This window comes from Amphiura filiformis, chromosome 6, assembly GCF_039555335.1.
Source record: "Amphiura filiformis chromosome 6, Afil_fr2py, whole genome shotgun sequence".
NCBI classification, from domain to species: Eukaryota; Metazoa; Echinodermata; class Ophiuroidea; order Amphilepidida; family Amphiuridae; genus Amphiura; species Amphiura filiformis.
The window spans coordinates 54,813,860-54,827,474 of record NC_092633.1 but is presented as its reverse complement, the minus strand read 5'-3'; the positions used below and the strand labels follow the sequence as shown (position 1 = coordinate 54,827,474).

The 13,615-nt window shown below is 37.3% G+C and overlaps 1 protein-coding gene across 1 annotated transcript in view; it reads left to right on the top strand.

The window, feature by feature from the left end:
* Positions 1–13,391, top strand: part of LOC140154619 (cubilin-like) — a 47,139-nt gene extending 33,748 nt beyond the window's left edge. The window contains exons 23-32 of the mRNA XM_072177187.1: positions 22–209; positions 817–988; positions 3,472–3,665; positions 4,762–4,933; positions 6,878–7,059; positions 7,618–7,789; positions 8,898–9,079; positions 10,093–10,288; positions 11,057–11,244; positions 13,186–13,391. Of these exons, the coding sequence (XP_072033288.1) occupies positions 22–209; positions 817–988; positions 3,472–3,665; positions 4,762–4,933; positions 6,878–7,059; positions 7,618–7,789; positions 8,898–9,079; positions 10,093–10,288; positions 11,057–11,244; positions 13,186–13,347 (1,808 nt within the window). The 3' untranslated portion in view covers positions 13,348–13,391. The remainder of the gene's footprint in view (positions 1–21; positions 210–816; positions 989–3,471; positions 3,666–4,761; positions 4,934–6,877; positions 7,060–7,617; positions 7,790–8,897; positions 9,080–10,092; positions 10,289–11,056; positions 11,245–13,185) is intronic.
* Positions 13,392–13,615: the final 224 nt, after the last annotated feature.

Below are 13,615 nucleotides of genomic sequence, written 5' to 3'. Positions count from 1 at the left end.
AATTTTACTTTTTTTTTCTAGAATGCAGCAAAATCCTGACTGAACCCAAAGGAATGTTTGAATCAGTTGGCTATCCATTAGGCTACCTTAGCAATCAGGAATGTCACACCTTGGTGCATACGCATCCACACAATATTCTCATCATAAAGTTTACTGACTTCAGATTAGAATTGGCTGCTGATGATGGCTGTATTCATGACTATGTTGAGGTACATATCCTACTATTCTGGATTTCTTGATATAGTGATTAAAGGAGGATTTTGTGATCCTAGCACCCTCTTTTTATGACATTTTTCAATAGATATCCACGAAAAAAGCTTATTTCCAAAATTTCAGTTGATTCCGATTTTATGCTTATGCGAGTTATGCATGATTATGTGTATTACACTGCTCCATAGACAATGTGTTGTAATTTCGTTCTGGTGCACCAGAACGAAATTCAAATTTGGCGATATTTTTGCTAAACGAATTAATCTGCAAGAAACATTTGGTACATAAACATTATGTAGCCAGAGGTATCCAGTGGTGTAAAAATCTCAACTTTTTTTAGGAAAAGTGGGGGATGAGGCTGTGGATCACGAAATGCCCTTTAAGAAGCAAATAACACAGTTCATGTGTTCATTATAATCAAACATTGAATAGTTAGGGCCAGTATTCTGTGATTTTGCTTCCTTTTGCTACCAACATAAATTATTATGTTAATTCTTGTGAATCAAGAATGTAGGATATACTCTCTTAAATTTTCAATATATACGGTCGTACTGTCTTAAATTTTCAATATTGAATATTCATACGATTTCTTTTTCTTCATATTAGATCATGGATATCACAACCCATCATGTTGAGAGATTGTGCGGATACCAGTATCCATTTTCATGGACCACAGATTCTAATGAAGTGTTAATAAAGTTTGTATCAGATGGCTACTTGGAAGAGCCTGGGTTTGCAGCCAGCTATACTACTATTCCAAAACTGAGAAAAGCTACTGGTAAGGTTTAAAAAATAATAGTTGTATTGGCATAACATGAGCTACCCTAAAAATAGGCCCTACCCTAGTAAAGATTATTGTTCTTATTGAGATATAGTTCAAAAAGGTCAACAAAGGCCTAAAAATCTGTAAAATTTAGGCAACCAGGATCCTACAGGGGGCAAGAGGAGCAGCTTCCCCCTTGGATATACCAATGTGTACTTGTACACATCGTTTTTGTTAATTTAAAAAATGAAGTGAAAATCAAATCAAACAATTTCCTGCCATGTATCGCTCATTCTACAAAATCCGGTGCCAATCCACTATAAAAATTGAAAAAATAAAAGTTGTTCAAAAAGACCTGCTTTTTGTGTTTTTTGAGTAAATGTATCACTACTTTCAGATGTAAAAAATTGCCAACACCACTTGCATATTTTTCTTTCAGGAAGTCATGATGTTTTTTAACACTAAAACTCAATGTAATGTGAGCTACGTTACCGACTACAAAATGGGCTGGTTTTACTGAATCCAAGGTCATAAAAAGCAAATTAAAGATCACTTGAGTGAAATGTAAAACAGATTTCACCATTTCATAGAAGTTTTGAAGATGCGTAAATGAGTGTGTAACGTAGCTCACAGTAATGTAGTTCACTGGTTTTTAATGGTTTTAATGTGATTTGCGAACGTTAGAACGTTATGTCGGTTAATTCTAATATAAATGGGGTTCGACCACTGGTAGCTTTCACATATTATTAGGAGTACATGTAATACAAGTGCATACTATAGAATCCTGGTAACATAGCTCACCAATCTTAACATGGTCGGTCGAAATTTCAATGTTTACAACATTTCTATGCCAAAAATGCTACAGCATCACGATTTCTACTGTTATTTTTAAAAACCTATGAGTGTTTCCTTTCAAAAACCGCAAATTACATTGATACCTCTGTTTTACTTCTTTCCAATAACGTGTGTTAAAAAGGGGTAACGTAGCTCACAGCGTTTTGGTGGAAAGTGCAATTTATTTTAGAATTACCCAAAGACGTTTTAATCACTAAAAAATAATGTTGATAAACAATATGATGGTGCGTTATCTTATTAAAAAACAACAAATATGTAAAGAAATCGCATTTATTCAAAGAAAATATTCGGGGTTAGATGTGACACTTGAGCAGTGGAAACGCATTTTTAGCGATTTTGAAGCCGTTGCAAGGGTTAATCAGGCTGAAGAAAGCATTTAAAGTATGGAAAACTATATATGTCCGTGTAGATCTCGTTGAGTTCTACCAGAAAAACAACATATTTGATGCCCTAAATGCTCGACAAAGTGTTTGTGGACCAAAGAATGGAAAAAAGGCTATTGGCACCGGATTTTGTAGAATGAGCGGTATGCATCCTTAGACACCTGAGAAATCTGTTTGTAACAGCAGACATACAGAAACGGAGGACATCCATATGTGGTGTAACACTTTTCACGTTTGCCTGTGGGTATATAGGGGTGTGTGTCCTTCGTGTGTGTGGGTGGGGTGTCAATAATACATTTAGAAAACATAATTGTTCATCTCAAGAATTCTTGTTGCGAAAGAATGCCAGTTATAAAAGTGTCACAAAATACGGACCATTTTGACATTTTAACTTTTAATACTTCATATTGACTTAAAGGAGGATTTTGTGATCCTAGCATCCTCTTTTTATGACATTTGTCAGTAGATATCCATGAAAAAAGCTTGTTCCCAAAAATTTCAGTTGATTCAGATTTTGTGTTTGCGCGTTATGCAGCAGCAACATGTTTATTTTTACAAAGCAGCACATTTTATGAAAATTATTATCTTATAGACGCTACTCAAATTTGAGGGTTTATTGATCTGTGATAGGGTGTTGGCTATTTTATGTTACTGAGTTGTTGCAATCTCTTTCTGATGAGAAATAAAATAAAAACCAAAATTTAGTGTATAAAATTATAGTTACAACCCTTATAAAAGGTAGGCTATTACAATTGAGATTCTAGCAGAGTCTTGGATAGCACAAAATGTCAAAATGATCCATGTGAAATAAAATAAATGTTGACATTTATATTGAGCCTTTCACATGTATCAAAGCGCTTTACATTTATTCCGCCATCGTTAGAATATGTCAGCTGCCATACAATGCCCAAGGCATGCTCATACCTTTAGGCGGTGCTCAATGGACAATATCCCTAACAGCTCCCCATTTCACCCCTGGGTAGAGAGAGGCAAGTGAGGTAAAGTGCCTTGCCCAGTGCACAAAACGATGGCACCGCTGGGCTCAAACTTCAAGAACCATCCGATTATGAGGTAGAGCCCGTATCACTAACTTTCACCGTGCTTCCTCACTTTAAACATTTCAAAATGTGTATGCAGGGTCTCCATTAAAACAAAATTGTGGAAAAATAGTTCAACTTAAGATCATTTTTTAGATTGACATATAGGCTATTTATTGCATCTTTTATATAATAATTCACACTATGTTTGATTTGTCTTTAGATTGTAACCTGTTCTTGACCAGTGATAATGGAACCATCTCAACACCTTCACAAGACACTAAAGAAGCATTGGCCCAAGAATTGACATTAATATGTCATTATATCATACATGCAATGGCAGATAAGAAGGTTCTTCTACAATTTGATGCATTACATCTTGCTGCAGATACACAATGTGGCCTTGATGCAATTGAGGTAGGGTTTTAAGATTAGAAACTGTTCCAACCAGGAATTCTTGATAACCATGAATGTACTCAGCTGGGGATACTGGGGCCGGGGGGGGGGGGGGCACTCAACTTAAATTTTGGTAGGGGTGTGCGGCACGGAGCACCAAACTTTGGGAACTAAGAACTGATTTTCGGGCAAAATAGGGGCTTGAAGAACTGAAATTAGGGCCAAATTATTGGCTGTTGAGCTAAAAGTTTCTAAATTATTTCCAAATTTGAGCTTATAGAGCTACAATTGTCAGAGTTTGAGGCTCAAAGAACTGGAGCAGATCCAAATGTGGGGCTTAAAGAACTGCCGGAGAGCCTGAAAAAGGGACCCTTGACCGCCACACATACCCGTACCACCTTAACATGTGAGTGCCCCCCCTTCCCCGGGACTGTGGCCTATACCACAGTACCAGACGGGTCTAAAATACTTCAAATGGCATTATTACAGCTGGGGATACCATTGGTAGGTACACTGCAAACACAAAAGGTTTTACAGTTACGTGTCGGGGTATGAAAAGGGCATAAAACTGTTGTGAAACATAACATAATGTTATAAGTGTTGACAAAATATTTGGCAAAAATGTTTACCGAAAATTATTTCACATAACATTTTGACAACATTTTTAAAATGTTGTAGTGTTTTTTAATAACAATGGGCTATTCCAGTTGAAATCTATACACCCCTATGGAAGACATGATCTTAATCTTCCATGGAGTGTAGATTTCAAATTTATGGAGTCACCCATTCAGGTAACCCCATTTGAAATTCACACTCCCTATGTGGGAGAAATTATGTCTTCCATAGGGATAGAGGTTATCCACTTCACTCATGTGTGACTTCCAACAAAAGGCGCTGATTCCCGTAGTATTCCTCATTCAAACCAATTCAATGCATGACCTCGGAGTTACTTGCATGACTTTGGCGGGCTATTTTGAAACAGTCATGGTTGCACATGCAGGTACTTCTTTTGAAAATCCTAAACAATGTATAGCAGTCGCTGATAGAATATGCAGCTTATAGAACACCGATAACCTCTATTGCATGGATTTCAACTGAAATAGTCCAATCTGTATAGATTTCAGATGTAACAACAGGAAGGAGCAACAAATACTGTCAATCACTGGCCAGATTTGAATGGATGTCAGACAGCAATGAAGTGAATATTACATTCATCACCAATGACATCACTAGAGATTATGCTCATTATTCCATCTCCTACAAATTCATAGATGCACCACAAAGATCAGGTAATCACAGTAATATGGTCACTGAAAAACAAGAAAGTTATTCCATAACTTGGTAAGCTTTGGTCCCGGGCTTTGGTAGTATCAGAACAAACCTAAGCACGCCATCCACACACAGGGCTATGGTAAAGAGACAAGCTGAAGCAGGGGCGGCGCCACAGGGGGGGCAAGGGGGGCAATTGCCCCCCCTATGATTTAAAAAAAAAGTAAAAGGAAGGAAAAAGAGAAAGAGAAGGAGAGAGAGAAAGAGAAGAAGGAGAGAGAAAAGGGAGGGGAGAGAAAGAGGAGGGAGAAGAAGAAAAGGAGCCATTCCCCCGGGCCATTCCCCTCCCTGGCCATGGTTAGGGAAACTCCCCCTTCGGACCAAGAAGATAGCATAAAGAACCTAATCTTTCGTTCGCTACACTCGCGAATGGGCACATTTTGTCCTTTTCTGACTGAAAAAGCATTAAAAAAACCTGATTTTTTTCGCTCGCTGCACTCGCAAAGTGCCCCCCCCTCATATTTTGATAGGTAGATGGTCCATACAATCATTCCACAATGTAGACACCTGTATGTGGGTTTCTGACCAAAGTAACCTCATATTTGGCCATTTTAACCTAAAAAGTGCCAATGTTTTCGCGTTTCGCGCGACTTTATTTTACCGTTTACACCATATTTCACTTCGTGCACATTTGTACCATGAACTTATTTTGTTGCCAAAAGGTGCTGGATTTACTAATTGAGTAGGTCCATGCCTAAAACCAGCGGGCTGAAAGTCGGGCCCGTGAATGAAATCCATAAAAATATGCGGTTGGAAAATAAATAAATAACCCTAAAAGGGTGAAAATGGTGCATCAAATGGCTTCATTTGTGCTTTCATTTTGAAAATTTTCCAAATTCTGAGGGGGGCACATCCCCCCTCAGACACCCCCCTGCGTAGCGCAAGCGCGACGGGCAGCGCTAACGCGCCGCATAAGGAATTTCATAAAGTGTTTGCCCCCCCCTATCAAAATACCCTGAGCTGAAGGACTGATTGAAGATTTAACTTTGGATCCAAATGTTTGTATTTGGATCAAAATGTAATCATCAGTCATAAATTTTACCAACACATATTAATTTTCATGAACAACTTTTTTACTTTGATAAAATTAAGAGGACACTTAAATTCATAGATGTATTCAATTCTTATTTTCTTGAAATTATGTTTTCCACTCACAATAAGTACTGTATGCAGCGGTAAGTTGAGCCATTTTTTCAGGTAGGCAAAACAAACGTTTGATTTGCAACACAAAAAGTAGGCTAGTAGTAGTATATGTTCCTAATAGAAAATTGAACATTTTATAAGTCAGTTGGTTTTATGTTTTTATGGTCATTTGTACACTTTCTACTTTTTGACCAATAACTCAACATCTAAAAGATATAGAAATATTCTTTGAAAATTTCTCATATGATGTATCAAAACCTTGAGAGTTTGTGATAAAAATGCAAACATTTTACTACAGACAGAGGTACATGTTACCAAAAATCTGTATTAATATTAGGTGTGTTGAAATAATTAAGTATACCTGGGTGGTATATTATCGGGGGGGGGGATTTCTTGGCAAGCCAAAAGGAGAGTAAGCATTTCTTGGCAAGTCAAAAGGGGGGGTGGGAGCAATTTTTGGCACAGAAGGTTTGGGCACCATTTCGATATTATGCCCTAAAGAGGTGTTGAAATATGTTAGGAAAACATTCAAGTGGGTAAAATTTCCTGCTCGCTATGCTCGTATTACATGATTAGGCTTGGGCTTCCCAAAATCTTGGATGTGTGAAGGATGGGGGTGGGGGTAAGCAATTTTGAAAGCCCATTTTGAGAATTCACTATCTTCATAATTATTGCAGAGCCCTTAGTAGGTTATTCATATTGATGTATTGTGCTTGTAGAAGATACCGTAACTTAATTTAACAATTTCAATCTATCTCCAGTTTGTGACTTGACCCTCTCTGACTCAGAAGGCACCATTCAGAGTCCAGGCTACCCAGCATCGTATGGCAATAACATGAATTGTACTATTACCATTGTGGCAAAAGAAGGACAACTTATTAGTATTGATATCACCAAGTTTGATTTTGAATATTCTACCAACTGTACTTATGATTATGTTGAGGTAAGATGCAATTCCATTTTGTCAATATGGTATGTTTTACACATCCTTTAATGAAGCCTAAAATTAAAAGCAAAACAAAACACATGCCTCTGGTGTTGAGTCTCAGAAGGACCCTTGTTGAGCAGAAATTTTATTATCATTCAGAGCATCATCCTGACACAATAGCGTGTGAAGACAACGATGTATCTATCGCCTAAATGTTAGTTTTCACTTAAAGTTCCTTTTGATATTGAGCCGAACAAAACAGGACAAACAAAGAAAATCACCACGCCTATGTAGCCAATGCATGTCACTCCGTTGATCGTGACCGAGGTTGGTTCTTTTGATGTGTTATGACCATCCCGTACGCCATGTATGTACAGTGTTATGAACATCACTTATGCATTCGAATAAAATGACAAGACACATCGTTTTATTAAAAATCTCAGATTTTGTTACAAACATAGCACCCAGGCCTTGATTTTTGCAGGGTATGTTAGTCAGAATTTTATTTAAAAAAATTGAGGGCATCCTCCTCAGCATAGATTATAATATTGATTAACATTTTCATTTGTGTAGTTTCAGACAGCGCATTCAGGAGATAGGGAACGTTACTGTGGTCAACATATCCCCTTTGTGTGGCTCTCAACAGGCAATATTGCTACTATCTTTCTACGTTCTGACCACCTCATAAGCAAACAAGGACTACGAGGATCTTACAACTTTATTGATATGGTTCAATTCACAATGGGTACGTTTTTAAAGGTTTTTTTTTAACATTTTCAGTTTCAAGTTGTGGAAAGGTCCAAGCAGCATCCTTAATTGCACTTAGTTTTCCAAATTTGTAGAAAATATAGATATTTTTTGTTGTAAATGCTTTTAGACTTGAATGTTTTTTTATTGTTTATTTTGTTTTTTGTATAATGTATGTCGTATATGATCAAAGGCTGTAAGCATCATAAACTTAATGTGTTTTCTTACAGTTTATGCTTGATTCCGCTGAAGCTAATAAGCTGATACTAATAAAATAATAATAAACCAACATGTGTAATGGGCCAGTATCAGAGAAGATGCTTGTGGCAAACTGACACTATTAGATCATATTCATGAACATAAGCAAAGATAGTCAATGATCATGATAATGTATGTCATGTGGAAGCAGTGGAACCGGAGGGACACAACTTGTAAATGTACTTACGGAAGTTTTTTTTGCGGACGGAAGTTGTGATTAAAAAAAGAAAAGAAAGGATTATAAGCGATATATACCAACATAAAAACACAACAAATTTGTATATGTAATTCAAAATTTTTCATCATTTTTTTTACAATTCTCCCCTTTTTTCTGTCATCCTGGGTAAAAAAATAGTCTATTGTTAACCCGGAATTTTTTTTTCACCAACGCCTTCCGCTCTACCGATGGCCTTACATGAACCGGACGGCCATGACCAGCAGGGGAGGGGGTACCGGTCCCCCTGCCCCCTAGCTACGTCTCTGTGTGGAAGCTCATTCCAGAGTTTCGGTGCTGTGATATTGTGAATGCTCTGTCACCATAATTTGTTCTTGAATGATGATTTAGAAATTTTAAGGTATTGTTGAATGAGATCATACTGGAACAAGATATGTAATCAGCAGAATTGTGAAAATAATCTGTTTTGAGTCTGGTAACATTTGGTGCACAATAAGGGGTGAGATGCTCATTTTGCTTGGTGAGTGAAACAAGCCTGGCTATGGACTTTATTCATTGCAAAAGTTTGAGCTGGGATTTTTGTCTAATATCAAGGAAAAATAAACCAAAATGCTCATTTTGCTTAGATTAGTTGTCATAAACAATTGCTTTTTGTTGAAATCTTATCATTTAGATTGTGATACAAGCTTAACAACACCATCAGGATTCTTTGAAAGCCCAGGATATCCAAATCTCTACCCAAACAACAGAGACTGTCAATATCGTATCACTGCAGAACATGGAATGGCTGTAGAAATCAACTTTGAAGAGTTTGAACTTGAATACCAGGATGAGTGTACTTATGACTATGTCAAGGTAAATCAGAATGAGGATTGTCCAGGTTTTGTGTTGAAGAGACTAGTTTAGAAGAGACTTCTTTGTTGGTGGCAGGCGTAAGCATTTTTTGATGTTATGTATGAATGTATCAGGATTATGTCTTCTTTATTTTAGTGAAGCACATAATATTTTCATTATACTTTGATCAGCTCGTAATTGGTGGGAATTGTTAGGCTTTTACCACTATGCTGAAAAATAGACCAATGTTAAGAGTGATCTGGTTGACCTGCCTGGTCTATATTGTGTGTGTTAAATAAAGCAGACAAAGTATAGGACTAAGTAAAAGGAATCATTTGTGATGTCACAAGGCAATTCTCAAAATTAAATATATTGATATGTTATAAGGCCCACAGATTATGAGCTGATCTTGTTTACATTCTCAAGGCTACATGTGGGAGGGGGAACACTTGAATATAATGCATCCGCATTAATAAAACAGCAAAAAAAGGGGGGTTTTGAGCACACAGTGGCATAAACATTTCTGCCAATTACGGGTCCACTTTTGGCGATATCAACATTTGGGGTCATTTTTGCTGGCCATCCATGATTCAAAGTGATATTGCGCCACTTGGGAGGAAATGGCTAGGAAGTTACACTTTCAAATTACAGTTGCACCTTTATACGTTGGCAAATTTGCTACTATCAATAATGCCATTTATGAGAGTTGATGATTTATAAGCATGGTAGCATTTTACATTCAAGTGACAACCCTCCTAGCCTCCCTGCATATTCTCATTTGATTAGCACACATACACTTATTTTTCCATGATAGTGTAACTTGTATTGCAGTGCTAAGGCCCTGTTTATTGTAATAATGCTTGCTGTACCATCTGTGATCAGGCCATCAGACACGATGGCCAAAGTTAAGAAGTGTAGGTAAATTTTATATTCGATTTGGATAACATAATTCATTCTTGCACCATTCATTTAATACTGCGAACGCATCTCTTCATGGGGATAATACTATTTGTTTTGGTTATTTGTTGTATCAGATTACAGATGAAACAACAGACAAAGTAGACATTTTCTGTGGATCCAAGGATGCATTCAAATGGGTATCCCATGGTAACCAGGTGCTGCTGGAATTCCATACAGACTCTAGCGCAGTCTTCAGAGGTTTCAAAGCATACTATGATACTAAAGCAGAACAAAAGACTACTCCAATTGCAGAGCAACAAGACCAGTCAGGTATTTAGTAAAATGGGCTATTTCACATACACTCTATGCATGGAAGACATAACGTTAATCTCCCTCTACAGGGGGGTGCAGAGTTACTCATTCAGATAATCCCATTTGAAATTCACAATATATGCTGCGTTGAAGATTAGATCATGTCTTCCATAGGGGGTGTATTGATTTTAAATGGTATAACTCAATGAGAGTGAAGAAGTTCTGGTCTTAGGATGTTAATCAAGAAATCTTACATAAAAGAGAGGAGACTGTTATGATCTTGCTTTTCTTATATGTGAGCTGGTATCAGAAGTTGAAGCACAGCTGATATAACTTATTTGTGTCAGTGTCCTTGTGAGAAATTGACCAGCAATAATTATTGCACTTGCTCTGAGCTGTTGAAGGGTCTAGTACACTCCCTCTTTCGGGTTCATGCATTAGACACATCAGCATTTTAGCATGTGTGCATTATTTTGTCCACTTTCCCTGAACAAGTAAAATGCAGTGGATGGATCACTCATGGAGGACGTTATAAGGGAAAAGTCGAACTAGTATATATTCCGGTCTGAAACTATCAGACAATATTTTTAACATTAATAACATCACAAATTCGCAACAAACCCAAATTGTGAAAAATATTTTTGGCTATTTCTCCATTTACGATCCTGCCCAAAAGTGTCTGCTTTTGACATGACACGTCACAAATGTTTAACATGGATGTTTGATATTTGACTAATATAGTTTATGATCAAGGCATGAATGTGTAACCTTTGTTTGTTCTTACAGTACCTGAATGCAGTGAATACTTGAATGATACAATTGGCTTCTTCTCATCGCCAAAATTCCCTCTTCCTTACCCAACTAATGAAGTCTGTCACACATATATACAAACCAAGGCAGGCACAAAAATTCAAGTCACATTTCGTTTTCTGGAGATTGAGGAACATTTTGGTTGTACTCGAGACAGTGTACAGGTTAGTAATACACCATAGACCTTTTCATATCAAGATCGGAAAAGTTCGGAAAACCGCGATATTTATTTAGTAAGCTAGGGGGTCAAATTGTACCCAAAATGGCAGACAAGAAATGTCATGAATTACGACACCCTTTTGCGCGAAAATACAGCTTATTAAGCCACTGTGAACATGTGGTCATCGCAAGAAATATTTTCCTAGCATATTGAGCTAACACCTCAGCTACTTGGTTTTTCACAATAAGATACTAATGGAAAGAAATGGATAATGTCCGTAATTTTTCGTCAGTTAAATTTTTTTCCAGAACGTGTTTGTTTACGTTCATCACTTCTTCCATGGTCAGTCTCTTACACAACGCTACCGCCACACGCTTAATTGTACGTTGAGTATCCTTGGCAAAAGTACCTCTCTCGTCCCTAAATTGACCATCGAAAGTTCATCGTAGTTATGATGCCTGTTACACATTGGAACTTCGCACTGTACATGATGATGAAGAGGTACTTTTAGACGCGCGCGACAGAGGAAATTATTTCATGCTTCGGGTTTTATCGGAATTACTCAGTATGAAAAGGTCTATTGGGTCATTCCATTGAAATTCATACACCCCTATGGAAGACATCATAATCTTTCACACTCCCTGTGTGGAAGATTAAGTTCATGTCTTCTATAGGGGTGTATGGATTCAACTGGAATAGTCCATTTTGGTAAATCCCAAAAGCCTTTGCAAAACACTGTCAGATCATGCTCAGATGAATGCAGGTTGACAGTTTGTGGGTTGGCAATTTGTGCATTGACAATGACATAGTCTTGTTTCTTTTGCAAAGGCTTGCAAGATTTAAATATTTTTCACCCTGATGTGATTTAAATAATATTTTTCACCCTGATAATATTTTTCACCACTAAGCTACCTTAATGCATTAAGGTAGCTCTTTCGCGCAGGCATCAACCGCCTAATGATATGTGCACTGACATCACTGCTATACTGGGGTGAAAAATGGTATAGTTAGAGAATAAAGGTATTGTTTTTAGCCGCTGTCGTGCATCTATCGTCTCATATAACATGGGTGACATCATTATTTTAAGTAAAACAACGAGGCTTGAAGCCGAGTTGTTTTACGCCTAAAAACAATACCTTTATTCTCATTCTTAAACACTTCAATTCAAATAAATATATTAATCATAAGTATACAAATATTAATCAAATTTTACCAGGTTCAAATAGCGTGTACGAGTATCTCGTCGACACACGCATGTCATATCACACGACTAAGAACCAATAAGATTGCAGGAACTTTCTTAAGTGTTTAAGAATTAGGATTAAAGTTAAGATTAGGTTCAGTGCTAGCTAGGGTTTTTGAGAAACACCATGTACAGGTTAGCGAGACCGATTGGAGTCAACCTCATCCAGCTCCTTAGGATTAAAATGGTCTAGTACCTTAGGGTTACAATTGAGATTGAGACTGTCAGGCACATTAAGGTTATGGTTAGGTTTTGTATTAGGGTTAGGATTGGGGAGTGAAATTTCAACTACATATATGTTTGGCCTAGACACATTATGAGGGAGAGGGGAAGGGGAGATGAGCAAAAGAATCCACTTTTAGTGCACAAAGGTTCCGAAGTGTTCCAGTTTCAGAGAAGGTCCACTTTTTATCCCCCTGGCTTTAGCCATAAAGGGGGATATTGCAATATTGTATTCCTTCTGTATGTGGGGTGGGGGTATGTGTGTGAATGTGTATGTTCCATTTTGGTTGGGTTTTCTTTTTTCCTTAGGGTAACATCTTGATGGCCAGGGAGACCTTAACCACTGTATTTTTGCATTTAAGAAATATGCACCCTCTTCGCAAAATCCGAATCCAAGGGCCTGTTCTTTATGATACATTGATACTACATCAAACATCACTATCATTCAAAATGCACTTTTTCTCTTTCACTCATTTTCAGGTAGAGGACAGAGAAACTGGACGGAAATCACCATTATTATGTGGAGAACTAGAGAATGCATATTCATGGAACTCGGACAGTAATCGTGTAGTAGTCATCTTTCAGAGTGATAGTGTTGTATCACATAGTGGTTACTATGCAACATATAAAACAATCAAGTAGAAGAAACCGAGTCATATCATATGTGGATGGATTCATGACAGGAAAGCAATGAGGACCTCATTTATCATCAATATCATATAGCATATAGAATAAGTAATAAAAAAAAAAGAATAATATCACATGCGGTTTCATGATGGGAAACAAGCAGTGCTGGATGCAAATGTATGGAATCAAACTGAGGACCTGTTAAGGATATAGCTAATTTCCTTGATCTTGGCACATTTAGATTTCAGCAGTGGTTTATGTAAAACAGGGTTGTATATTTGTT